Source organism: Crocodylus siamensis, chromosome 10 (genome assembly GCF_052110815.1).
Source record: "Crocodylus siamensis isolate JL-2025a chromosome 10, ASM5211081v1, whole genome shotgun sequence".
Classification (NCBI taxonomy): domain Eukaryota; kingdom Metazoa; phylum Chordata; order Crocodylia; family Crocodylidae; genus Crocodylus; species Crocodylus siamensis.
The window spans coordinates 62,650,456-62,675,811 of record NC_143404.1 but is presented as its reverse complement, the minus strand read 5'-3'; the positions used below and the strand labels follow the sequence as shown (position 1 = coordinate 62,675,811).

The 25,356-nt window shown below is 40.2% G+C and overlaps 1 protein-coding gene across 1 annotated transcript in view; it reads left to right on the top strand.

The window, feature by feature from the left end:
* The window catches only part of BCAS1 (brain enriched myelin associated protein 1), an 81,411-nt gene that overhangs the window by 19,796 nt on the left and 36,259 nt on the right, over positions 1-25,356 (top strand). The window contains exons 4-7 of the mRNA XM_090020630.1: positions 8,577-9,160; positions 19,443-19,604; positions 20,468-20,512; positions 24,852-24,992. Coding sequence (XP_089876756.1) covers positions 8,577-9,160; positions 19,443-19,604; positions 20,468-20,512; positions 24,852-24,992 — 932 coding nt within the window. The remainder of the gene's footprint in view (positions 1-8,576; positions 9,161-19,442; positions 19,605-20,467; positions 20,513-24,851; positions 24,993-25,356) is intronic.

The following is a 25,356-nucleotide window of genomic DNA, read 5'->3' as shown; positions in this document are numbered from 1 at the left end:
GAAATATGCTGCACAAAAACTGCAGCTAAAGAGCTTCATCCCCAATAGCAGCTTCCACCCTCAAGATGGCAGCTGCTCTGCAGGGCGTGGACTACTCTTAACTGTCTCAGAATGGGTGTTGGATGGTTTAAGGCAAGTATGCGGTCTTGGGAACTCTACAACAATGCTGGCTGGAGCTGTGGTGCTCAAGCTCAGACGACCAACCATATTTTCTTTGAATACGCTTACAGTCCTCCTTTGCATACCCAAGGCCTTACTGATGTTGACCATTCTACCTCTTGCTGGCTTTCTGGCCCTCGTGCTTCCAAAATATGAGTGTGGCAACACTCGCTCCATCATCACTCCTTTTTTCTCTGTGAAATTTGCTTAATCAGATTGCAAAATACTTGAACTAATTAGCTGCTCAAAACTGACAGATTTCTCAGTGATCTTTCTCCCACTTATGTAAAAGACTTGTGAATAATTTGCTGCAAGTACTGGAACATCAATAATCCTGCTTATTCATGTGCACCAAGGCTTACTTTCATTTTTAGGGTTTGGTGCATGGAGAATGGGAAATGAATGAGCAATATCTTCCAGCCCTGTCTTGGGAGTCAGTGTGATGACAGTATAGGGCTTCTTAAGGATCCATTCTAAAAGTATATTTGTTCTTAATTAGCATGGCTAATTAACTCTAGTATTAATAATGCAGCGGCACTAGAATATAAAGCAGGTGCAGTAGATGCTCAGTATACCTTTTAGCATTATTTTCACAATTGTTTCTTGAAGAATAATTTAAAAGAAATATACTGGGGGGGAGAAAAATATCTTATGCTTTGGAGAATACACCATCATTTTTTCTGATCATAATATCTCTTATCAAAATATCTGGGGTCAGTCAGATAAATACATGCAGCCTTTGGGGATTTAAAGGAGGCTAACACAGTACCAACAACAGTCTAAGCATCTGTGAGAGGAAATTAAGGCACACAGTAGGTGTGTAGAAAAACAGTAAAAATCTGAATATTTGAAAAAGGACAAATTAATTCATTCTTGTAAGTAAGGTGTTTAGAATCCTTTTTCAATGTACAGTATTCACTGCAGTGGCTCATTCAGAGCTATTACAGTCCATCATACTAGTCTACAGTGATGGACATTTTAAAAGTAGATCACTGCCTACAGTCCCTAATGGCCCCTTCCCAGCCATTAAAGTCTAGTGGCTCTGTTATTATTGGTGAATTCCTAAAAACACAGTAATGCTACAGTACCATAATTACATTTCTAAACAAAGTACCTGTGCCATATGTAGCATTCTTGTATCTAAAATAACCACAGAGTAAACCAACTATCTGAGCTAATGGTACAATTGTATTTTGGAATACAAGGATGTTTTTGAGCTGTAAAAAAGATACTATAGCTGATAATATTTTACTGTTATTGTTATTACTGTTAATAATAATAATTGGCAACTTTGCAACTAAGTAGGAAGCTGAATCTGTGTACTGAAGAGTTCTTTAGCTAATAGGCCAATAGTATTCATGCGACTAATCCTTGCTGATGAAGGTGAGGACAGCTCATCAAACCAGAGGTTAGTGACTGCAGGCTAAACAAAGGAGCAAGATTTAACAAAGGCTCTAGAGAAGGTAACTTGGGACATGGTCAGTGGGAGGGGTACATGCATGAGTGAGAATGCATTACATTCACAAACAGGAATAGAAAAAGAAGTACTTCTGCTTAAAGTAATTGTTTATCTACCTATCTAGATACATATAGATAGATATATCTATATGTAGATATTATATATAAATACAGCATCTAAATCAGCGATTCCCAACCTTGGGTCACGACCCAAATGAGGGTCACGGGGGCAATGCTGGCGGCACTGTGTATAAAGGACTGAGGCATGCTGTTTGCCGGGAGCTCCCCCACTCCCAGGGTGCTGCCACTGCCGCCACCACACCCTGCTCCCAGCAGCGGGTCCTGGCCAAAAAATTTTGGGAACCACGGAGCCAAATAGTATTAGCATTTTTAGGATCTAAATATGTATTTTAATTAATTTTTTTAAAGACTTGTCCAAAATTCTGATTGCACCTACGCTGTGTTAATCCAACATACGTTCCAGCTAGACAACCGTTGTTTCAGCATAATGACTCACTTTTTGTGGCAACAGCCCTGTAAAATACAACATTTTTTAAAAAACAAAAAACCCACTGCTGCTAACTCACTCTTAAGTGAGTAGCTCCTGTTGCCACCATTTGAGTGGTCTGTTACTGCAGAGCGTACACAGTGTTGGTTTGTCTGCTGCCCTGAAACAAGGAAACAGGAAAACAAAACAAAAATTAAAAATTTGTTTTACTGGGAGTTCATCGTGCAGCCCTGTTCAACACACAATCCTATTGCTTAATGTCTTCTCAAAAGGCCCCAGCTCAGCTTCTGAAAACAGACGTGTGTCAAGTCCTGCACATTGTTTTCTTCCTTGTCTTCATGCTGTGTTTATCCTCCTGCATAAGCAAGAAGATATTTTTTTAGGCCCATATTTTATAGTCCTTACTTGGGTTACCTAACCAATATTTATATGAATTAATATTTACAGCTTCCATTACAGCTACTTGATGTAGTGCCTGTCTTCTATGGGAAACCTTCTGTTTTCCATAGGGGCAAAATCAAAATGGAAGCATTTGGTTTTGGGTTAGATGCACATGACCTCAAATATTTTGTTTGATGCACTTTACATTTAAAAAAAAAAATCTTATTTCAAAACAGAAAATTAAACTCTAGTTCCTTCACGCATTTCCTAATAGGAGCTATAATTTTGGTCCCACACACTTCCTCTGAGCTAATTTCCTTGGGGAGCACATCTTTTGCAATGCACTGTAGAGCCAGTTTACGGAGAGAATAGATTCCAGTAGGGAAATGTAGCTTAACATTGATCTGATTTGAAAGGAACTTTTTGGGATCAAGTCTGTAAAATAAAATACAACCTTTCAGTGGCAGGAATCTTGAAATGCTTTGCAATAACTCAAAAACGTCTAAAGGAAACTTTGGAGCTTTCAGAATGCAATGTCTTTCAAAATTTCATTTTCTTTTAAAAAGATTCAACATTATAACTTTATCCCTTTTCAGGACAAAAACAAATGTTGATGAGTTGGAAATTCCCTGTAGGAAGACTTTTGCGTACCTGTAAATAATGTCATTCCACTGACAGAATATTCTGTGGATGGCTCGATAGGGTTTTGTTCTTCATCTTCATTGTAGCTCTGTGGCTTCAGGTATTACAGGTGAAGCAAAAGGGAAAATGACTGAAGCAACTTGTGTTGCCCTTCGAAGGCCTGGGAGAAGGTCTTATATCCATCTTTGAGGAAGGGCCAGTTGCTCCTTTTCCCTCAGTCTCATGTGAGGACCATCTTGTGACCACACATTTTATTGGGACATTAGTGAAAAGAGCAAGAAAACATGGGCTGTGACATGTTCACCCTACAGTGAAGTTTTATGGTACTCTCTTCTGACTCATAACCCTTCCTGGTACCTGGTACCTTTTATTTATATAGCATCAATTAAACATTTGGGCTGCAATCCAGAAGTAAAAACACAATGCTTTAGTTTTTAAGAAGGCATTTTGAAGGAGTTGCATGAGGATTACTTTTGCTCCTTTGAAAGTGTTTTTCTGACATCTGTTACTTTCACAAGATAGGGGCCTGGCTAGATGCCTGCCTTTTTTTCTGATGAACAGCTTTAGCCAGCATCTAGGACATCCTTTCTTCATGTATGTCTGGTTGTCACCTTTTCACTCATGCCTATATTTGTAAATCCCTCTGTGTAGAGCTATATGTATGTACGTAAAAATGATGTCTCACTGGTGGCACTATACACTGGTGCTCTGTAATCCATGTTGCTTGCCTGTGAGTTTCTGGGTGAAGTCTCCACAATGAACAGACGCAATTCCAGATCTGATCAATCAGATTTTAAAGTATAATGCACCATTTTTGCTGTTGTCTCTGGGGTGGCAGAAGTAATTAAAAAAAGAAACAATCCAGCCTGATGTTTGCATCTATGTTGATCTCAATGCCTGAAATGCAAGCCGTGTCATTTTATCTGTACCTTTTTATTCCTTTTTTTTTTATTAAATAAGACCTAAGAACTTAGTTTGTTGGAGTGCTATGATTTTTCTTGACATCATGGTCCATTTGTTCCTCTGTGAGCATCACACCAGTCCCTGCTGTGTATATTTCCAGCATCAGAGCCAAACTTTGGAATTGTATGTGCTTACTGGACAGACGGAGAGGCTACCTGCAAAGGAAAAGCTATGTCAGACATTTTAAAGAGACTTCTTTTTTTTTTTAACCAGGAGGAGCAGGAAACTGTAATATTGGAAAAAATTGTGACCTTTTTCCATACGTTGTTCTAATGAAAGTGGTGAAAATGCCCACAGCCCTAACCCTTCTAAGCTTCCAAGAATAAGCTTACCTTCAATGGGGCTGCACGTGGGCTTAAAGTTGAGTGTGTGTTTAGATGCCTTGCTGAACTGGGATTTTAAGACTAGACAAAAATCTCTTAAAGCATTTGTTTCTCTCATTAACCCATTTTTTTCTCTTTCGTTTTCTTTTTGCAGAGTAGTTATAGGGCAAAAAGAATACAACCTTAGTCATTGTGTGCTGTATTGAAATCATTGTATACTGATGTCAGCCATCAACGTCCTGTTGAGTCGTGCTGGATTGACCTTGAACTCCTTGGCATGCTAGCCTGGGACTTGAAAGTTCAATGTTACATTCAGGGCTTTGTGGGTAGCATTGGGCAGGACACGTGTGTGGGTGTGTGTGTGTGTGTCCCATCTGAAAAATGATGCTACTGATACCAACTTGTGTAGTGTTTGGAAATCTACTGATAGGGAAGAATGTAGGACTTAAAAATTATTGTGTTGTTATCATCTAAGCACCCCAGAAATACCAGAGAATTGGGACACTAAGGAATAGCACATGGGACACCAAGAATTGACAGTGGATGGCATTAGAAAGGAAAGTACTGTTGGGAGATGCAGAAAGGGGGTTCCTAAGCTCTGCTGGTACCCAGTTCAGCTCACATTGAGTAATTTAGGAGATGAATAAGGTCCAAGCTAACTCACGTGGCTGCAAAGAAGATTTAGTGGAAATGGGAATTTTGGATTGCATTTGTGCAGATGCTTTTTGATCTTGAGAGAGATTAATTTCTGAATTTGCAATTAATTGCAGGTGTATGTAAATGAAAATGAAACATTTTGACATTCTTGAAACAAAATGGGAAAGCTGAAATGAGATGTTTTGACTTGTTCCCATCAACAACTTTGTCAATCAATGTATTTCCCTAAAACATTTCAGTTTCAACAGAACTGCTTCATGCTGCTCTCCAATTTGCAATTCATTTGGCATAAGTACAACTCCATGCTCTTTGATTAAACACATTACTGAAAGTCTCTGTGGTGGCCTGATCCAGCTTTGCCTCATGTATAAGGCTGAAGATTTTTCAATCGGCTCTGGTTATGCACTTGCTTCAGTGAGCAACACCTCTAGCATTAACTAGTAAAATTCCTGGTCTCTACCCAAAGGCTGCAATTGTAATAAAATAATGTACCAGGGATTTTTAAATAGGCCCTGGGTATGGGGTTTATGGGATTCCTCCCATGTAACGCACCTCCGCCTGCATCTAGGGTTCAGTTCAGTAGTTGATTATTCTCATGCCTGTGCAAGGGGGGGAAGAAGATAGTAAAGGAGCTCTCTTATGGCATGACCTGCTTACACTTGCTGTATGAGCAAAATTTTCTCGAAACAAAGTTTGACTAGCATTTGCCTGACAGACACACTATAAAGCATATATTTCATTCCTTCCAGGGTAATTGCAGAATAAATATTTTCATGCATTCACACCCTGTTTGTTTTTAACATGAGATGATCTTCCTGTTTTGATGCCAAAACATGTTCTCAGTTATCTAAAAGCTTATTATGTATGACATGTAACCAAAACACAGGACCTGCTATGATTATTTTCTGATGGAATTTTCTTTTCCTAAACGAAAGGAATAACTGGGGGTTTTTTTTCTTTCTTTTTTCTGGATTGGTTTCCATGTCTGTCATCTTGAAGATGCCCTCCTAATGTTCCTCTGTTAATAAATTAATTAGCAAGGGCTTGATACTTTAATTCTCTTTCAGGAAAAATTCCAGAGTGCCGAGAGGGAATTTATATTAATGATTAGTGGACCCAAATTGATCCTAAGTGGCTACTGAGCACCTGTGTGAAAACTTCCTTATGTAGACCCATATGCTCAAGCAGATGCATAGCAAATATTGCAGAAGCAAATTTAGATACTATATTTTTTTTAATGAATAAACAGACCTGGGGCCACGTGGGTTATTTTCTTACCTAAACAGTAGCAGACAGGACCTATATTGTGCCAGGGGCAATATTCCCTTTAAAGTACAAACCTAGAAAGTAACATCTATTTACCTGCCAAGCAAGGTGTGGAAATAGTTGTGCCCCCTATTTCCATGCACTTGTTCAAATGCAAAGCACAATGAGAAACTGAAAAAGGCCAAAATGAAAATGGTAAAATAAGAGAAGTCAAAGGAACTAGAGATCGTGGCATCTGGCAAGACCCTGGCCGTGATTGTGAATATTATCCTCAAAGCTTTCCCTTCACATCAGCTGCTTCTCTCATGGTTGCAAGCTTCTCAGTCTGCATTCACCTTAGAAGAGCAGTGAGCTCCTGCTGCTCTTTCTCTTGTCCCTGCATTTTATGATTGTTCCTAGCTGTTTCTATTTAGGTAACAAACCCTAGAGTACGTGTGAGCATTGTCAAGCGTATACGCTACCTAGTCACTGAGTTAACGTCATCAAGCCCCGGGAAAGAGTGTGTATGAGACTGATGGCCTCTGTGTAAACCAAGGGATTGTCTTGTTCTGCCTTTGTACATCACCTTGAAACATGCCTGGGGTCTCTAGACACTACACCAATACAAAAAAATATGGTAATAATATAGTCATTCACTGTAGAGAATGGCATGCTATCACAGTCTGCAAATGAGAATCTGCTTGTTCTCTACCAAGGAAAAGCTTAGAAAAACATTGTGGTTTCTGCAAGGAGTAAACAGGCCCAGGCTATACATGGGCAATGGAAAAAGCTCAGAATAAAACGAATGTATCCTGGGGAGCCTCACTGTGAGCTTCCATTTATAATCTACTGAAGTGAGCCATCAGCTCAGCCATGTCACTGAATGTGAGCATGTTGCTTTTTCCGCTTGTGCTTCACTCACATCAGTTGGGGGCTTGTGAGAATTGCACCCCAAAAATGCAAACACAGGAGCAAAATGGAAAATTATTTCACGCTTCTGGTTTAATTTTTTTTGTTATTTGTTATGGTAGGTTAGAAAATTGGCATGTTTTGTTTAAAAGAAAAAAAAAGGGATGTTTTGCATAGTTTGGGCTCAAAAGTAATCCCATGATTGAGCCCCTCCAAAAACAAAGAGCTACTCTGAGTAAAATTATAACATTTGCACCTTCAAATTTGATTTTTTTTTTCTTTTAATGTTTGTAGGTAAATATAGAAATCCTATCAAGTTTTAGCAGGATCTGGAATATATTTATTCAACATACAGCACGATAGGCCCCCAGCTACCATATCAATATTACACCAATGTAATAAAATAAAATAAAATGTCAAGGGGATAAAACTGGCTAAGCAAAATAGAAGAAAATGATGGGATCAGCGCTTTTGCTGCATTCTTCCCATTCGCTGAGGAGTCGGGTCACTGTGCTTCATTTTCCCATTTCTTCCCTTTGTTTGTCTCTCTATTCATGCTATTGGGCTTCATTCAGTCTAAACCCAGTAAATTTTGCTGAAGGCAATGGAGCTACAATTAGGAGAATCAGATCCATAGTAAACCTCGAGTAAAAGCTGAAAAAGTGAGTCAGGAAAGGTATGGCCACTTTAAAAGGTATATTGTTAAAAGAGCAAATCAAGTCAGTAGTTACTACAGTCCGTTTTTCCCCCACTCCTATTAACTTTGTTAACTTACGTTAAAAAGGATTTATTAACACAGCTAGATCTCAAGTTTTGTAGATTTTTTTCATTTCCTTTTAAATTTTGATAGAAAAATAATCCCAGATAAAATAAATGTACTTGTTTGCTTAATTCTAATGCTACAGACAACTGAGTCAGCGTTTTCTTTTTTTTTTTCCTTTTCCCTACCTACTGAGCTAAATTAGCACAAGCCTCAACCAATATCTCACTATGGCTCGAGCATATCACTCTGTGTGCATGCGTCCGTGTGTCCGTGTGAGAGAGAGAGAATGTGCTTGATCCTGAAAAATGCTGAATACCCAGTGCTTCCCAATGCTGATTTCAATGAGACCAGAGGACTTTAGTAATTCAGAGGATCAGGCCCGATGGATAAGTAGCAACAAGAGAACAACTGGTTCATTTTTTAACATGTAACAGTGTGTACGGTCCTCATTCAAGCACTGAGTTTTAGAATGAGTTTATTAAAGATTGAGGCCACCCCAATTAATAGAATAACTAGTACAACTTCCTTGGTTGGTTGGATAATTGCTGTTTTATGTTTCTATTTGCAGTGGATGCGAGGGCAAGTATTATAGAAGATAATGCGGCTGTTTCTTCCCAGAAGACAATGGAGATAAGCTCCGTTTCTGATGTGAACGGAAAAAATCTTGGGAATGGAGCCAAGAAGCCCATGCCAGCTGCTAAATCTCGTTTTGTCTTGGCATTTTCACGGCCTGTACCAGGACGTACTGAAGAGCGAGCTACAGATTCATCAGTTGGATCAGCTACGCTTGATGTCAGCTCAGAGATGCCCGAAGTGAACAAAGCATCGAGTGAGACCGTCGAGCTTCCAGCAACAGCTGCACCAGAGGAAGGCTTGCATAAAAACCTAAACCAGGCCCCTTCTGCAGCATCCATCAGTGAAACCGAACTAGCAGCATCAGCATCACTTGAGGGAGAGAATGCTGTCCCATCAAAGCCAAAGCAAGTAACCTTTTTTGACAGACTCTTCAAACTGGAAAAGGGAAAGGAAAAGAGTAAAACGCAAATTGAAACCCAAGAGGGGAGTCAGGCTACAGACATTCCTGACGGAGGCATCACAGCAGAAGAGGCTGCTGGATTACAGAGCACGCCAAGTGATGTCCCACAGGGGAAGGCAAGTGTTTGAACAGGAATATCAATTTACTTCTTAATGAAATCTCTTAGGAATATTAATGGTGCAGGACAGTATCGCATTATGATGGCTGTAGGAAGGAGCCAGAGAATAGTGGATATTCTTAGCACTGGTGTGGTAACTCCCTGACAGGCAGGTTTGGCAGGAGGGGGGTGGAGGGTGAAGTGTCCTCCTTGGCAGAGTAATAAAAGCTGGGGTATGCATTTCAGGACAAAACTGGTGGTGTCTGACCTCAAGTGTAAGTTCATTTGTATTTTTACCAAAGACTTAGTCAAGCTAGCTCAAGTCATGCCCCATTAGTTCGGATGATGAACAGCAGCTGCAAGGGGAAGAAAAAAAATGTACCTGGAAATGTAAGTGACTTTCATGCTTTAGATGCTCACTGCCTGATACTGGATCGTTTTAGGAAACTCTTTGGACACATTTCAGATCACGCTTATAAAAGTCGAACTTTTTATGCTGCTTATTGCATAGCATACATCCCTGTCACAGCCTTTAATAAAGAGTAAAATACAGCAGCAATTTGGTGTGCTTTAATGTATTATGCCTTTCATCCAAGGAGATACAGTTCTTTAAATATTTGAGGCATTACACAGCGAGAATGAGGTGCAAAGCAGTTAAAAACTTACCCAAGGCCACAATGCAGTCCAGGGGCAGATCTGGAAATGGATACGACCCTTAGATTTTGGAGTTTTAGACGAGTAATTGTTTTTTTATCTTAACCATTTTTCTGGTGAAACGGCTGAGGGGTTTTAGGTTTGTGACTGGTCATTTTGCTTCTTGCTGGAAGATTTACCTCCTGCTGTAAAGAACCAAGAAAGAAGTGTGGTGTTTTACTATATTTAATTTATTTGGTGCCATCAGCCCTATAAAGTAGATTTAGTGGGATGGAGAAGGAAATGTAATCTGATCTGTTTCTGATCCTAAATTATCATTAATAGGTTCTCATTATTCTACTAGGTTCTATCCCCACCTAGTGTAAATCAGCATAGCTCCATTGACTTCAATAGTTATGCGGCTTTTTACCAGCTGAGTACACAGAACAAGCTATTTTTTCAGGGATAAGGGAAGCTATTTTTCCAGGGACTCTGCCTGGAAAGTCTCATATTACTACGAGATTGACTTTGAGTATAACTGCACCTTGACTGTGGCTGCACTGCTCAAAGGGCTAAGCCCTCAACTGAGGTAAAGTGGTGTCATTCCTTATTAGTTGCTGTGATCCCAGCAGAAATGTCAAATATTTTTTGTATGATCTCTGGGTAAGAATCCTGACTCTAGAAAAACACAGCTGTTAATCAGAATCTAATAGGGGGAAAGGGTAATTTTAACAGTGACTATTATATTGATGTACCTAGACTAACTCATCCAGTTACAATAATGGTTGAGCATTGGTAATTGCTGCTTGGAACAGTGTTGAGAGTTCACAAAGAGACACCTATGAGCTTTGAGCACCTCGGTTTATAGTGTCACGCTGTTCTTTCCAACACTGGGTCTCTGGTTTCTGTTCTGAAACTTATTCTCCCTTCCAGTCTCTACTGCTTCTCCCCACCAAGTTTTGGATATGAGCTCTAGCCTCAAACTGTAAAATATCAATCTTAGAATACATTCATTTATCATTCAATTTAATTTTTAAAGATTTGCCTGTAGGTATTCTTTTATAATAAGAATGGAAAACATGGGTTCTGGACAACAAATGCACTTTTGTGCCCTTTGTCCTTCAAAATCTCACTGGGTATCTCAGATAGCTAATTTGTAACATATAGGGTGGTACAGATGCACACTTGTGTATTTATTCTCACTTGGGCCTACTGAATCGAAATTCACCCACCGTTTAAGACAGAGCTGAGTGAATACTGAATACTTTTTTCAATATGTTTTGCCTTTTTTCCCAGTTTGAAAACTATCCTTAGAAAGTCTGTCATTTTCCAATGCATCCAAAAATACTCACAATTTTATTTAAAGAGCATGCCTTAACACGTGTGTCTTCCATCTTTAAAAACAAATACATAAGATTCCCAGTTCAATTTATTTTATTTTTTTTAAACACAATTCTTTGGCCAGAATGGCTGGATCCAGATGTGCAGGCACATGCCGTTTGTGGCATTGCAAACCTCTTCGCAGGACTACAAACCACACATGTTGCACATTAAACCATGTGCCCTGCTGCTAATGTGCAGCACTGGGGTAAAAATTCCTACTGGAAAAGCCAAAAAAAACCCCCCTGAAAAAACAAGCGGCACAAAGCACACCCAAGTGCCGCGTGTCAGGACAATTGCAGAGCCAGGGGAGCAGGGCTGCCTTCTCCCCCATCTCCTCGTGCTGCAGAGCCCCCGTGCTAAGGCACCCTGCACCCTGGTCAACTGGTCCCTGGCTGGCTGGGGTGCAGGGTGCTTGAGACAGGGACTCCACATGCCTTAGTGCAAGGGTGCCACAGTGGAGCCCCCATGCTGACACATGCAGAAGCAGGGCTGCCTGCTTCCCCATCTCGAGGCATACCTATCTAAGTCGCATTTCACCCAAGCCGAGAGCGTACACTTCATAACCAGTTTAAACAGCAAAAAAGGTATATAATAGTAATGCCATCAAACTTTTGATTACAACGGGGTTAGGGATTTTTTTTATAGAATCATAGATTCATAGACATCAGGGCTGGAAGGGACCTCGGGAGATCATCGAGTCCAGCCCCCTGCCCAAAGGGCAGGAAGTCAGCTGGGGTCACAGGATCCCAGCAAGATAAGCATCCAATTTACTCTTGAAGGTGTTCAATGTAGGTGCTTGAACCACCTCCGCTGGCAGACTGTTCCAGACCTTGGGGGCTCGAACAGTAAAGAAATTCTTCCTTATGTCCAGCCTGAAACGGTCTTGCAGGAGTTTGTGACCGTTAAATGCCATTAACAAGCTTTGATTGGGCCTTCAAATGCATACATGCACTATACAATGGTTACACACATCTGCACACATGGTGGCACAGAAGAACTAAGCCGTAAAGTTGCATTAAAAAAAATCTCCAAACATCTGCTAATTTAATATTGTCACTATTGTGTTTGTGGTCTCACAAAATATGAAAAAACAAAGTTACTGATGTTCTGGTGGACTGGGATTATCAGGATCTATAAGAACTTGATCGAATCAAAGCTTCACTGAACTGAGCCTCAGCAAATAACAAATAACATTGCTGATAATGAAGAGAAATAGACTGCACAGTTTTAGCCTAGAAACTGCACAAACATTCTGTGTTTGGCAAACCAGTCTTTATTTTTGTGGTCTACAAAACTACATTCAGAACGCAGCATAATTAAAACAAGGACAGAATTCATGAATTGATGAAGCATTTACTATTTAAGCCAAAGAAAAGATAAATGATATGCCTGAAATGTTTCACTGAGCCGTGATTCATACAAACAAAAGTGTTGGCAAGAATACTTTCTTTTGATATGCTTTTTTTCTAATGGCTGAACTAAGACTATAGTATGCGTATTTAAGGTATTTATTACCCAAAATTTTGACTTCTCACAGAAATTCATTGAGTATTTATGTAAGAACATTTAGCTTCTCATAGTGACTTTCCTGCTGTGCTATTTCCAGGGGTTTCTTTCATTACCATTTGTCTCTAGGGCTTTGCAGTGCATATTAGGGAGCAAGCTGATGCAGAAGTTTTTGTGGTTATATATATGATATATATAGCTCTTTATAGTTATATATATAGCTCTAAAAATGTGATGTTTTTAAGCTCCATAGTTATTATTTCTGACTTGCATAGTTAAGGCCAGATTCTTCATTGCTTACCCCACTGACATTACCACTGAAGCTATAGAGAGCAGCACAAAGACCCAAGCTGCTACTGATCTTCTTTCTCCTCCTTACCCTGTCCACCTTGCTGAATATTGTTTGCTCAGAGGAGTGTTTCAGGTCAGGAATGAACCACATTGGAATTGCTGTATGACTCTATAACATACCCTTGTGTTTAAGCAGTGAGGGCCATTAGACAGTGCCATAAGTTTTAAATAAATGCTCACAGAAAAATGAAAGAACTCAGGTTAGAAGTCTGAGCGGTTGTCACTGAGCTGAGCCCTTTTGCTGATGTCATCTGTTTTAAGTCGTTTCTGGTGCTGAGGTTGGTTTTGTCTAGCAATTGTATATTCTGCATCCTGCTTCTTTGGTCTGGTGCCTCACTTTTGGTGAGGTTGAGACGGCTTTTGTTGTATGCGCACTATCACTATAGATGCCATCCTTGGCGGGCAGAGGCTGAAGTTGGTATGGAGTGTATGTATTTTGCACGAGATGTATCGTTCCTGACATGGCTTTGGCCTGTAACTGGCAGCTATACAAAATGTCGTGTCAAACCCTTGCAAGAAATGTCGCCCTAGCCACTTGAAGCATTGTCTGTCATTGTATAGCATGTCATCTTGGGTGGAGAATTAAGCAGGAAAAGTTCTGTTATTGCAAACGAAACTTATGGACTTAACTCGCTGCATGCCAGTGTGAGAAATGTGCTATGTGTGAGCTTGCAGGCAAAGAAGCTCTAAAGTTTTAATTACGATACATGATTTCACACCTATTAAGGAGCCCTTTGCTTTCCCACCCACCACTTGCCCACACCAGTATATGTTCTTTTGTGAAACAGTTGTAAACAATTCTCTTTAAGCCCTGTGGCACAGGGAGAAATAATCTCAAAAACAGGAACTAAGGGATTTGAATGCTTGAATGACAGATTGATAAAATTGAAGCTGCTTAGAGCTCCAAGTATTTCTTTATCTCCAAGAATATCAAAGATACCATCTATTGGAAACACATTGGCAAAGGAAGAGTTGAGTTGTTTTTCTGTTCATATTATAATCTTTGGTTTTATTTTAATCTCCTCCCCCCCACCCGTGTTAAGAAGAAATATTGTTTCCTAATGACTCTTGCCTTTTTTGTACCCATCGTTTTCCATGCCATCAAGTAAATTCATAGACTGATTTTTTTTTTCCCTCCCCCTTTCTCTATCCTTTCTATTTAAATGACTTTTTTTCCTTTGTGTTTAGTACCCAGGGCATTTGTACATGCCCCGGGGGGGTTACTTCAGTTTAATTCTCCCTAAATTGAAGCAGTGGGTCTTTAAAAACACCACTTCAATTTAGAGTGAAGTAAACCCCGGTGGCATGTACGCAGGGGGTGGGCTCAACCCCGGCGGCGGGGAGGGGAAGGCAAGGTGCCAGTGGGCTGAGCGATCCCTGAGCTGCAGCAGGGGAAGCTGGTGTTTCCCTTTGCAGCAGTGGTGACCCCCCCGGCAGCACCCACCCACAAGCACCCGGCCTGAGCGGTCCCAGGGGGCACTGCAGCTGCAGAAGGAAGCACAAGGCCCCCACATAGGCAGGTAGATAGGCTCCGGGGAGGGGGAAAAAAAAGATCAGGCTTGCCTCCCTTTTTTTTTTATCTTCAGTGGAGCCAGCCTCTGAGATGCACAGGGCCCGGTGCTTTCCTTCATGGCAAACTAAACCACCTCTGAGATGTTTTATTTTGCTGCATCCCAGAGTCATTTAACGTGCATTACGCTGCTGACGCATGCAAACAGCTGCATCATTAAAGCAGTACAAAAGGGCATTAAGCCACTTTAAAGGCCAATTTTGTGGCGTGTACAAATGGCCCCTGCCCCTGGATGTCTACGCACAGCATCTGACAAAGTAAGGTGTAGCTACAGATGTTCATGTCTCTTTGAACAAGGTAGTTTCTTGAGGCCTTGCCTCCTGTCATCATTCCCATTGTGACAGTGGAGAACCGAAGATCAGAGAGATTAAGGGACAGTTACTTAAGTGCCTAAAGAGGCAGGGAAGTGCCTGTACCAAATCATTGGAAAGAAACATGCCAAACCTTAAAAAACAGAAGCTTTAAAGTTTCCACCTTAGTGTAAGTTATCTGATCTATGCTCTATAATGCGACTTGACACCATGAAAGGACTGGAGTGTGGTGTCTGCAATGAGAGAGGCAAAGGACACGGAGCAACATGTAACTGGTCTTTGTAACTGCACTTTGGCCCCCGGCCTGGTTTTTTGTGTTTTCTACCATGCTGCTTTGATGTTTCCCAGGGAAGGTTTTATTAAGGTACAATACAGGCACTTTTGTATGCATCTCAAACCAGGGTGGATGGAGAGATAGGAAAGTAAACTGGAAAAGGGAAGAAATGCATGACTGTGTGTTTTAAATTAGAGGATGCATACTGTAGAACTCAGAGCTTAATTAACAAAGAGCGGGAATATGAATGGAGACAGAGAAGTGCTTCACCACAGTCATTAGTAGAAGCAACAGCTTTTCAGTTTGCAGACCAGCTCACCCTCCAGGTACTTCTCCTATTCCAGTTTTCCCAGTGAATGGCTCATTTCTATAAGTGGGTAAGAAGTGTGGCATCAGGCACATGCAGTCCTGCCCTTTGCAATAATTTGTCATGGTGCAGAAGAGCAACTTGTGAATCTCAGCCAGGGCTTGATCTTGACCCACTGAAATCAGCAGCTGAACTTGTTTAGGAGCCAATGTGCTGTGTAACTGTGATCGCAGCACCTATATCAGTAGAGCAGGAGGCCACAGCACAAAAAGTATCCCCAAGGGCCAGTATAGCTCCTGGTATAAAATGGCTAGCGTTGATTGGAAACAATTTCTGGCATTTCACTTGCTTCCTTATTGAAATGCTTATGTGTTCTACTCTCTGGAACATTTTGTGATGTTCAAATGAGGAAAAGGGGTCAAAGAAAGACCCATTTTCACTATGTCGCCTCACCTATTGTAAGTTATGTAGTTTCATATGTAGTGGTTAAAAGATTAAATTTAGTTGCCTTGTAAAATCTTTGTCAGTGCTGTGTAGCTGAGTTAACTTTTCATTTATTTCTGTTTTTTACCTTAGCTAATGTCTTTTATTCATTTTTTTTGTTTGCCTACTCTTTGATGTATTAATTTATCATCTCATAAAACAAAACTATTGAAAATGTTAAAGATTATAGGCTTAAGGATTAAGTGTTATTAGACTCAATTCATGAGACATTAAGTAAGTAAGTCTGGCTGGAAGGAATTCTAACTACCAGACATTAAAAACAGGGAAAAAATCTTATGTCCTAGATTTTTTAAATGGGACAGAAATATATGTCTATTTTATACATAGAGTAACATGGTTGTAAATAACTAGTGCCTGAGGCATGTCATTTCCCAATTGGAGATGACTCCGAATACATTAAGGCTGAGAGAAGCTTTAGTCCCTGGCTTGATTCGGTGGAGATTCAGCCTGGTTTGGTGCCCGAATCTCTGAATCCAAATCGAATCAGGAGACCCTTTAATTTTTCTGAATTGAATCAGAACCCTCCGAATCGATTCGGAAAGATTCAGAGATTGGGACATAGACACAGCTTTAAATGTTTTTTCTACATACCTCAGGGTACCAGGCGGCTCATGAATGCTGCGATGCTGGGGCAGATGGAGAGTCCCATGGGATTGGGGGGTGGTCTCCAGCATGCTCGTCAGCAGACCTGGAAGTGGACCAGAAGCCCACTTCCAGGTCCACCAGGAAGTGTATTGGGGGGGTCCCTGCGCCTCCCCGGTGCAGTGACTGGTGCCTCCTGGGTCTGGGGGGGGACCCGGGGTTCCACCATGGCCAACTGCCGAGCCAAGGGGGCACAGGGAGACCCCCCTGCACACTCCCTGGCAGAACTGGAAGTGGACGAGAAGTACCTCTGGCCCACTTCTCGTTTTGCCACCGAGCACATGATGCCCCCCCCCCATGCTCCTGTGGGACGCTCCATCTGCCCCACCATCACAGTGTTCACAAGCTATGCCTGCTACCTTGAGGTATGTAGAAAAAAACATTTAAAGCGGTGTCTATAGCTGAATTGCTGATTTTCCAAATCAACATCGAACCTTCAGACTCGGATTCAGCCAGATCAAATTGGGGACAGTGATCCAAATCAATGAACTGAGTTGCTGTTCTCAATTCAGGCCAAATCTGAATCTGAATCGAACACAGTCTGCTTCATACACTCCTAGAATAAATATCAGGCATGCAAGTACCCAAAAATAAGGACAAAAATGTGGGACCCCTTTATGGGAGAAAAACAGAAAAAATTCAAACAATTTAAGTGATACATATATTTTTTTAAATCCAACGGTTGATTAACATAATTAAGATGATGTTCAAGAACCAAGTACTCAACTGGGAAAATCAGTATTGCTGTGCATTGATTTCTTTTCATTATATAATTCCTAGCAGACGCACCACTGTATAATTATGGTCTATTTAGAAGAGAGATTGAGCATTTCTGAGTCCCTAATCAGAGACAGCTAAGATATGCAAGAAATATACATATGTAATTTGGATTAATATTATATAGGACTCTATTTTTGTTTTAATCTCAAATGTACTACTCAGCTTGTATATGAATGTCTTTTACACACACCCTGGGAGAAAGCCACTGTCTTTATACATAGCTGGTAGGATTTTGATCATCCATATTGTACCGCTCTTCAAACAGGCTGCTAAAATGAGAAGTATGGGTCCATTTTTCCTCCTTTCTTCTCCCTCACCTACCTTGATAGGGTGTCAAATTGCCCAAGCATGAAGAATGACTTTGGAGGGGTCCCATGGAGGTGAGAAGTAATGTTATCCATCGGGACACTATTTTTTGTGTCTCAGGAAAAGCTCAGCTCCACAAGCCACCCCAAGCTGAAAGGTGAGGAAAGGCTGTGCAACACAAGCCGAGCTTCGTCCGTGCCAGAAGTGTAGCTGTTGTACCCAGATTCTGGCTGCTTTCTACCACTACTACACCAATACAAAGGGCTTCGAATAGGACAATCATTTCAGTGAGAGGTGCCTCAGTGCCTCTGTAGGTCTGGGACTACATTCATCAACTCTTGGCCTGATCCTGAAGACTTTTAATCGCATGAAAAACATTAGTTGTTCCATCAAGACAGCTGACATACATGAAGGTTTACAAAATAGAGCCCCAAAATACCAAAGGAAAAAGGGAGAGAGAAATTTGCCTAATCCTTCTTGAAAAGGGTCTTTTATAAATTTAGGTATCATAAATTGTAATTGAGAACTCGTTCAGCTGAGATTAGCTATTCTGTTAACTTAGTGCTAGCCATTTTCAAAATTGATCTGCTAGGAGCCAGGATCCCCACATGGTACTGGTTGAATGGTATGTCTTGTCTCCCACAGTTCTTTGCTAAATGCATTGCTGTTGGTGGCTTACAGTGTTGGAAGAGACAGATAACTAAGACCCTGAAGACTTGGGCCTAATCCTGCAAAGTGTTCAGCACCTTGACCTGCACGGAGTTCGGAGACTCTGTGGATACTCAGTACTTTTCAAGCGGCAGAAAGGACTTTGCAGGGTGGAGCCTTACAGATGTGAGACGTGTTCTCGCCTGGTGAGGCAGTAAAGGAAAAGGTGTTTGGGAAGCTGGAATATTTTTTGTCCTCTTCTTTAGGTTTCTTTCCTTGTCATCTGCAGTGCCAATTTGGGGATGAGGGATAAACATGCCCTAACAGCCAGGTTTGCAAAGGAGTGCAGCTCCCAAGGTCAGTCACCAGACCATCAGAAAACACGGCAGAGTTCTTTTGAATATTAGTCTAGAAGTGTCCCAAAGGCACTTTTTGAAAATCTGGTTCCTGTTTGATTGCCTAAATGGGAAATGCACTCCTTTTGAAAATATTGTCTTAAGAGAGAGAGCTGAGCATTATTAAGAAAAACTACGGTCTCTTTTGTAAAGCTGGGCCCACATGTATGAGAGAAGCAGCCCTGAAAGACTTATAAAAATCCAAGTTGTTTTTGATAACATGGGGATTTTTTCACACTTTTCATGTGAAACTGCGTCATTGTGTTTCCTAAATAAAAATGATGTCAGGAACCCATATATTAAGTGCCAGAAACTTTGTAGGGTATAATCAGACATAATGGCCATAATCTCAGTCGTTTGTTGCTGTTCACAAGTTCTCCGTCTCATTAATAGAAAAGGGGGGTTGTTTTGGATGCCGTGTGCCGCTTTCCTTGCTGTGTTTGTTGTACTCTGTAGCTCAGAACAATGTTCCTCCAGCTGACTGCAAATGTTGTATTTATTAGAAAAGGGTGGTGGAGGGGAGGGATTTGTATAAAGGCTTGATTGTTTGGGGGTATGTAGGCTGGAGAAGTATGGCTGGAATTAGGGTTGTGACTCTGAGAGTGACACGATGCAAATCACAAATGTTACTTTTACATTCCACTGGAAATTAAACAAGTCAGAACTGAAGAAGCTGTTCCCCGCTTTTTAGGACCTAGATGACTGCAACCAAAAAGGGGTGCAGCAGGACGTGGCAGGTGCCAGTTGCCCGGTCTCTGAGGATCCTGACAAGACAGAGGTAAAGCAAGAGAGCTCCAAGTCGGTTGCTGCAACAGAGTTGAATAATTCCATGATGAGTTTCCTTAAAACACTGGTAAGTCATTGCCTTCAACTGCGCTCCATAGGATATTTCCTTTAGAAAAAAAGGAAGTTTCTTAAAGTCTAATTTGACACAAGTAGGTGAATCTTACGTGGCCGGCACCAAAGATTAATGGTGTGAAGCTGAACTGATGTCTTAGAGAAGGTCCAGATTGGTAAAGAAATGGAAAGATATAATAAGCAATGCAATAGCTGCCTAACATTGCTGATATAGTATGAAAGCTGTAAGGCTGAAGTTGCGTAGTTCTGAGAGAAATAATATTTCCTGCATTATTACATTTTTATTAATGTCTAAATGTACAAGCAGAACAAGACGATTAGTTATTGACTGTATAACTGAAACAGTTGAGACAGACAACAAAACCATTAACTACAATGAAGAATAGATGTTGAAAAAAGAGAGGAAGCTATATAATGAACATAGTAAATTAGCAATGTAAAATGACAGGAAATACCATATGTTTATGATCAAGGAAGATCAGAATTCACAATTGACTTCATCTTGAGGGAATACCTAGACCTTGTCTGATATCCAGACTTGTCTGATATATTCTGAATATCTGAATAGCCAGGCTTGTTTGATATATTCTTGATCCCATTTTATTTTCAGCCACTGTATCAAAGTTAGTTTTAGGAAACTAATTCATTTATTAATACACAATGATATTTTCCCATTTGGCAAATAAGTTATTGCTTGATGTTTACAGTTCTGTGTGCATTCTTCTTTCCCTTCTCATGGGATAACCCTGATATTTTTTATCAAATTGATCTTTTTTTTTTAAAGAATCTGTTGAAAGATTCTGAATTGGGCATATTCCATGCATGATGACAGTGTTTTGGTTTCTCATTTTTCTTAAGGTTTCACCAAGCAAAGCAGAGGCCAAAAGTGAGTCGGAGGACAAGGTAGGCATTTGCTTGCTGTTTATTCATGTCATTGAAATAAAATTAAACTTGAACTTTCTGTTTACCTAAAGATGACATTATTGTCTATGGTAATAACTATGGTAATAATTGTTATAGACATTATTGTCTATGGTAATAATTGTTTTTCAAATAAAACACAGACAGCATGTCTACATGAGATGCTATGTCACCATAGCAATGAGCTACAGTGACATGGCATCAGCAGACACAAACCGTGACATCACAGCTACATCATGGCTAAAGGAAGTACTTAATGGTAGCACAGTAACAACGGTGCCATAGAGGCACATGTAGACCTGCCCAGAGAGAGGAAAAGAGACATGTTGATAAACTACGTGTTTATGGCTATCTTTGCATTCAGTTTAAAATATTATGCTGCATGGAATCACTTTCTGTATTAGAAATCTTAAAGTGATATTCTCATATTTTATATGTACTACAGTACAACCTCAGTGTTACAAGCCACTGTGGGACTGGGAGAAAAGTTCATTTAAAAAGAGTTTTCACTATAATAGGCTTAGTCAATTCGTTGCATCATAACAATGAATAAAAAATGGTTCCTGCTGGTGGGAGATTGTTATAAATGGGGTTGATTAGAGTAAAGTTGTACTGTATTCATGGAAGTGTGTGTGTGTGGTATATACTTGTGTGTGTGTGTGTGTGCATGCACACACTAATATTCACTATATACACACTGAACTATACACACACACAAATTTTGTGTGTGTGTGTGTTTATATGGATATTTATATCTCTCTAAATGATTTTCAGGGTTTGGGATGAGACTCTGGCTGGCATCAGTGAAGTAAATGAAAAAAAATGTGTTCATGTGGCTATGCAAAGCCGCCGGTTTTCATCTCCCCTTGGTTAAATGAAAATACCTATATTTGTCTTGCATTCTTGCCTACAGGGTAAAATTCTCACCCAGTTGCACAGAGGATCACAATGTAGTGTAAATGTTTCTCTATTGTTAAGGAGATGGTGTGCTGTACAGCAGGCATATAGGAAGACCTCTCGTATTCCACTCATGTTGGAAGTAAGATTGAATTCATTGGCCAACAGTGAGGTCATGCCCTATGGTTGTCTAACTTAACTCCAATTCAAGTCATTAAAGGTTTTTATTGATCTGAGTAGGAGCTGGGCTCCACCCTGACATCTGTAGTGGCTACAAGCACCCATGCAGGGAGTGTGCTGTGGTTGGAGCTGCTATACTATTCCCATTTTGCAACTGAAACAGGTAGAGAAAGGCTACAAAATGCCCCACACCCTGATCACGGTTTGTAGGATGAATTTTGTCCTACCCATAACCCTGCAGTTCCCTCATTTGAGGAGATGATCTGAAGAGATGCAATGCTCTCAGTCAGCATCATGTGCAGACTTCACCTGCAGATGGAGTGACATTTCTACCCCAGTCCTTAGAATAAGGGCAGGCAATTATTTTGGGCAGAGGGCCACTTACTGAGTTTTGGCAAGCCATCGGGGGCTTCATGATAGGCACCCAGGGGCAGATAAATATTAATTTTCTAAATTTTTTAGGGGCCCCACGGGCTGCATAGAATGGCCTGGCAGGCCACAACTGGCCCCCCGGCTGCATTTTGCCCACCCCTGCCTTAGAAGCTGGTGAAAAATAGCATCATGATCCCAAGTAGAGACTTCAGTGGACACTGCTAACTGAAGTGATAGCCCATTTTCTCCATTTCATCATGCTGTGACATCAATTAAAATTTGGCATAACCCCACTGTCAAGGAAATGCTGTAACTTTCTAAGTTATTATGTAGATATCTGAAACCCTAAATTGTCCCAAGCATATATACATAGCATTTGTGAAGGCTGAATATGTGCTGAAAGACAAAAATTTGGATCTTTATAAGAGTGGCTCCTGATCTCATTCTAAAATCAATGAAAAATATTCCAATAGCTTCAATGACATTATTGCACTACATAGTATTTATATTGATAATGTAGCTTGACAATGATGCGTTGTTTCAGTAACCAATGGGCATCTCACTAACAATGTGATTGAGGTGGAATTTCCAAATGAACAGTGGTGGTTAAATCATATGACTACAATAGCTTAAATAACTTCCCGAATTATTGCAATTAAATCATACCAAAAGCATTTAAATAAATAGCATAAAGAGAACAAAGCACTAAAAAGTGGCATCAGCTTTCTACGTATTTAATAGATAATAAAAATTTCTATTAATGTGAAGATAATGCTGCTCCAGTCACAGTTTGCTGCTCTAAATTATGTTCTATTCATCTCTTAATAACAGCCCAGTACTAAAAAAGAGCAAAGTCAAATTTTCGGATCGATTTGGCATGGACAAGAAGAGGCACCCAGTTGCTCATGTAATTCTGACAGTGACCTCAACAATGAGGGCTGACATTTTCAAGGGGCCTAGTGGCGTTATGCATGTTAATCTCACTGCATTTCAAACAATTTTGAGCATCTACCCTTATCCTTGGAAAATTCAAGCCCAGGTGTATTATTTGCTTTCCTGACTTTTAAAAACAAGCATGCGCTTCTGCAACTTGTGACTGTTGGCAGAGGCACATTATAGTTCAGAAACAAATATACTGCATGGGTTTGGTTTGCTAACACACCTGTGTAAGTAAACATACCCAGATGACTCCAGCAGGATGTGCAAACTGCTAACTCTGCACAAAACACTGAGTTGGTTGGGAGCTGTTTTTTTTTCTGAAGACCATATTTTGCTCCTGGGAATCTTTCTCCAAAATTGCCTTCTGTGTTCTCTGGTCAAAGCATTTATATCCCATGACTAGCTGGTAGCTCTTACTTGGGCTTTTATTGGTCAAAGCCAAAAGGAATTGTGATATGACATTTTTGGAATATATTTTATGCTTTGAAAGCATTAGGCTTCGAGATGAATTCACTAAGCAATGCGTAAATCAGGTGTAACTTGTTTAAAGTAAGTGCAACTACAATGGTGTAGCGGAGATCAGAATCAAACCAAAGTACTCGCAAGTAGCAAATAAACCAAGTGGACTATAATTCTACCTTGCCTTCCAAAACTGATTGCCACCAATGGTCCCTTCTTGTCTGGTAACCTATGAAACTAAATGGTAAATGGAAGTTTCTGGTCCCATTTATGATGCACCCTTTTACCTTCCTCCTTTTTTTATTTAAAAAGGATGATTTTTACCTTAAGTTAGGTAAGCTAGAAACCCAAGTAGCTGTTGTCTGTGTTTCCATAAACTGAGCTCTGTAGAGTCGTGGTATTAATTAACTTGTGCTAATAATAATAACAAATTCAAGTGAAAAAGTCCAACCAGCTCCAATCCAGAGTCTTATCGACCAGTCAGTTATTGTAACAGAACAGCCTTCTTCTTTCTGCTCACCAGGGTAAAGTAGCCCACACTGAGACCCATGCTGTCTGGACTAGCATCTCTACCCTGCATGCTCATTTGTCTGTAGGACCCAGAATCAATGTAAGGGTAGTCAGTCTAGAAATTACGGTCCTTTGAAATCATACTTCTAGGTGGGATCCCACCCATTTCATCCTGGACTGGGAGATCACTTCTTAAGGGAATATGGATTGGCAATTTTTCACATAAGAAGGCTATTTTTCTGATTTTGTTCATGTGGCAGGTTAATATTTGTGCACATGTGTATATTTACGTACTTTTGAGTATTTTGCCTTTGCAATAGCAATGCCTTTTAATATTTCTACATATGATACAGAAACCATGTTATGCGAACCCTACCATGCAGGATTATAAAAAATCCTAATTTATAAAAATAAACCCTAACTCCACAAAAATGTATGCATCTAGTAATTGTAAACCCAAGGATAATCCCAAACTCGGTGGGAATTCACAGGTTTAACATTACATGCCTTTTTATTCTTTGCAAAAATGAGACGATACATTCCTTAATTATGAAGTTAGAGCTCAGCTCTCATTTCTTTTACAACAGTCTGATCTGGAAGGAAGTTAAGATTTCACTTGTGTGAATATAAATGTCGAATTCAGCCCAGAGTGAACATTCACAGACAAATTCTTCTCACTTGTAACTGTGTTTAAAGCAACTGAATTACAGGTGTAACAGAAAGAGGTTTTAACATGTGACGACTGTTAAAGTTTTGCTGCTGCTCCCCTAAAACAAAATCCAGGGAGAAATGACTTAAAAATATAACATACAGCATAATACTTTCTTCACCAAGTCATGCACCAGGACTAAAGGAAATAGTTGGCTGTCATATGCCTTGTGTGAGTGTTTTTAAACATGCATTCATGAATAAAAGGAAAATGGCGTGTGATAGAGATTCAAACTTGAATGATGTTGCCTGAAAGGGATCCAAAGCGGAAAAAGGCCATGGTGGACAACCTGCTCAGAAGATAGCGGCAGAATCCCAAGCAAAAGGAGGCAAGAAAAAGAAGCCAGACAGTCCCAAGTTAGGACACAGTACATTTAGCAAACTCTTTAGGCATAAGGTCTGTATGTGATTCTAGCCAGAAGAGAACCCTGAATGGTAACAGATGGTTCCTGTCCTTGGATGAATTATGAATATGACTAGCATTTACACAATATGACTGAGATCAGAATCTGGCCAACTGTTAACCTAAAAAATCATGACCTGCACGTTTACCTGACACCAATGTTAAAATGATATTTTAGCATGGAAACATTTCCCTGTACACCATCTGTGAATTCAGGATTCTGAAACAATCGGTTTAACTCCTCGATGTCATCCTCCCTTGCTACTTTACAAAGTCAATACACTAACATGAACACAAAGAAAGCTGGTACTGACAAACAATGATTTTTTTTTTCCAGAAAATTAAGTCCCCTTCAATG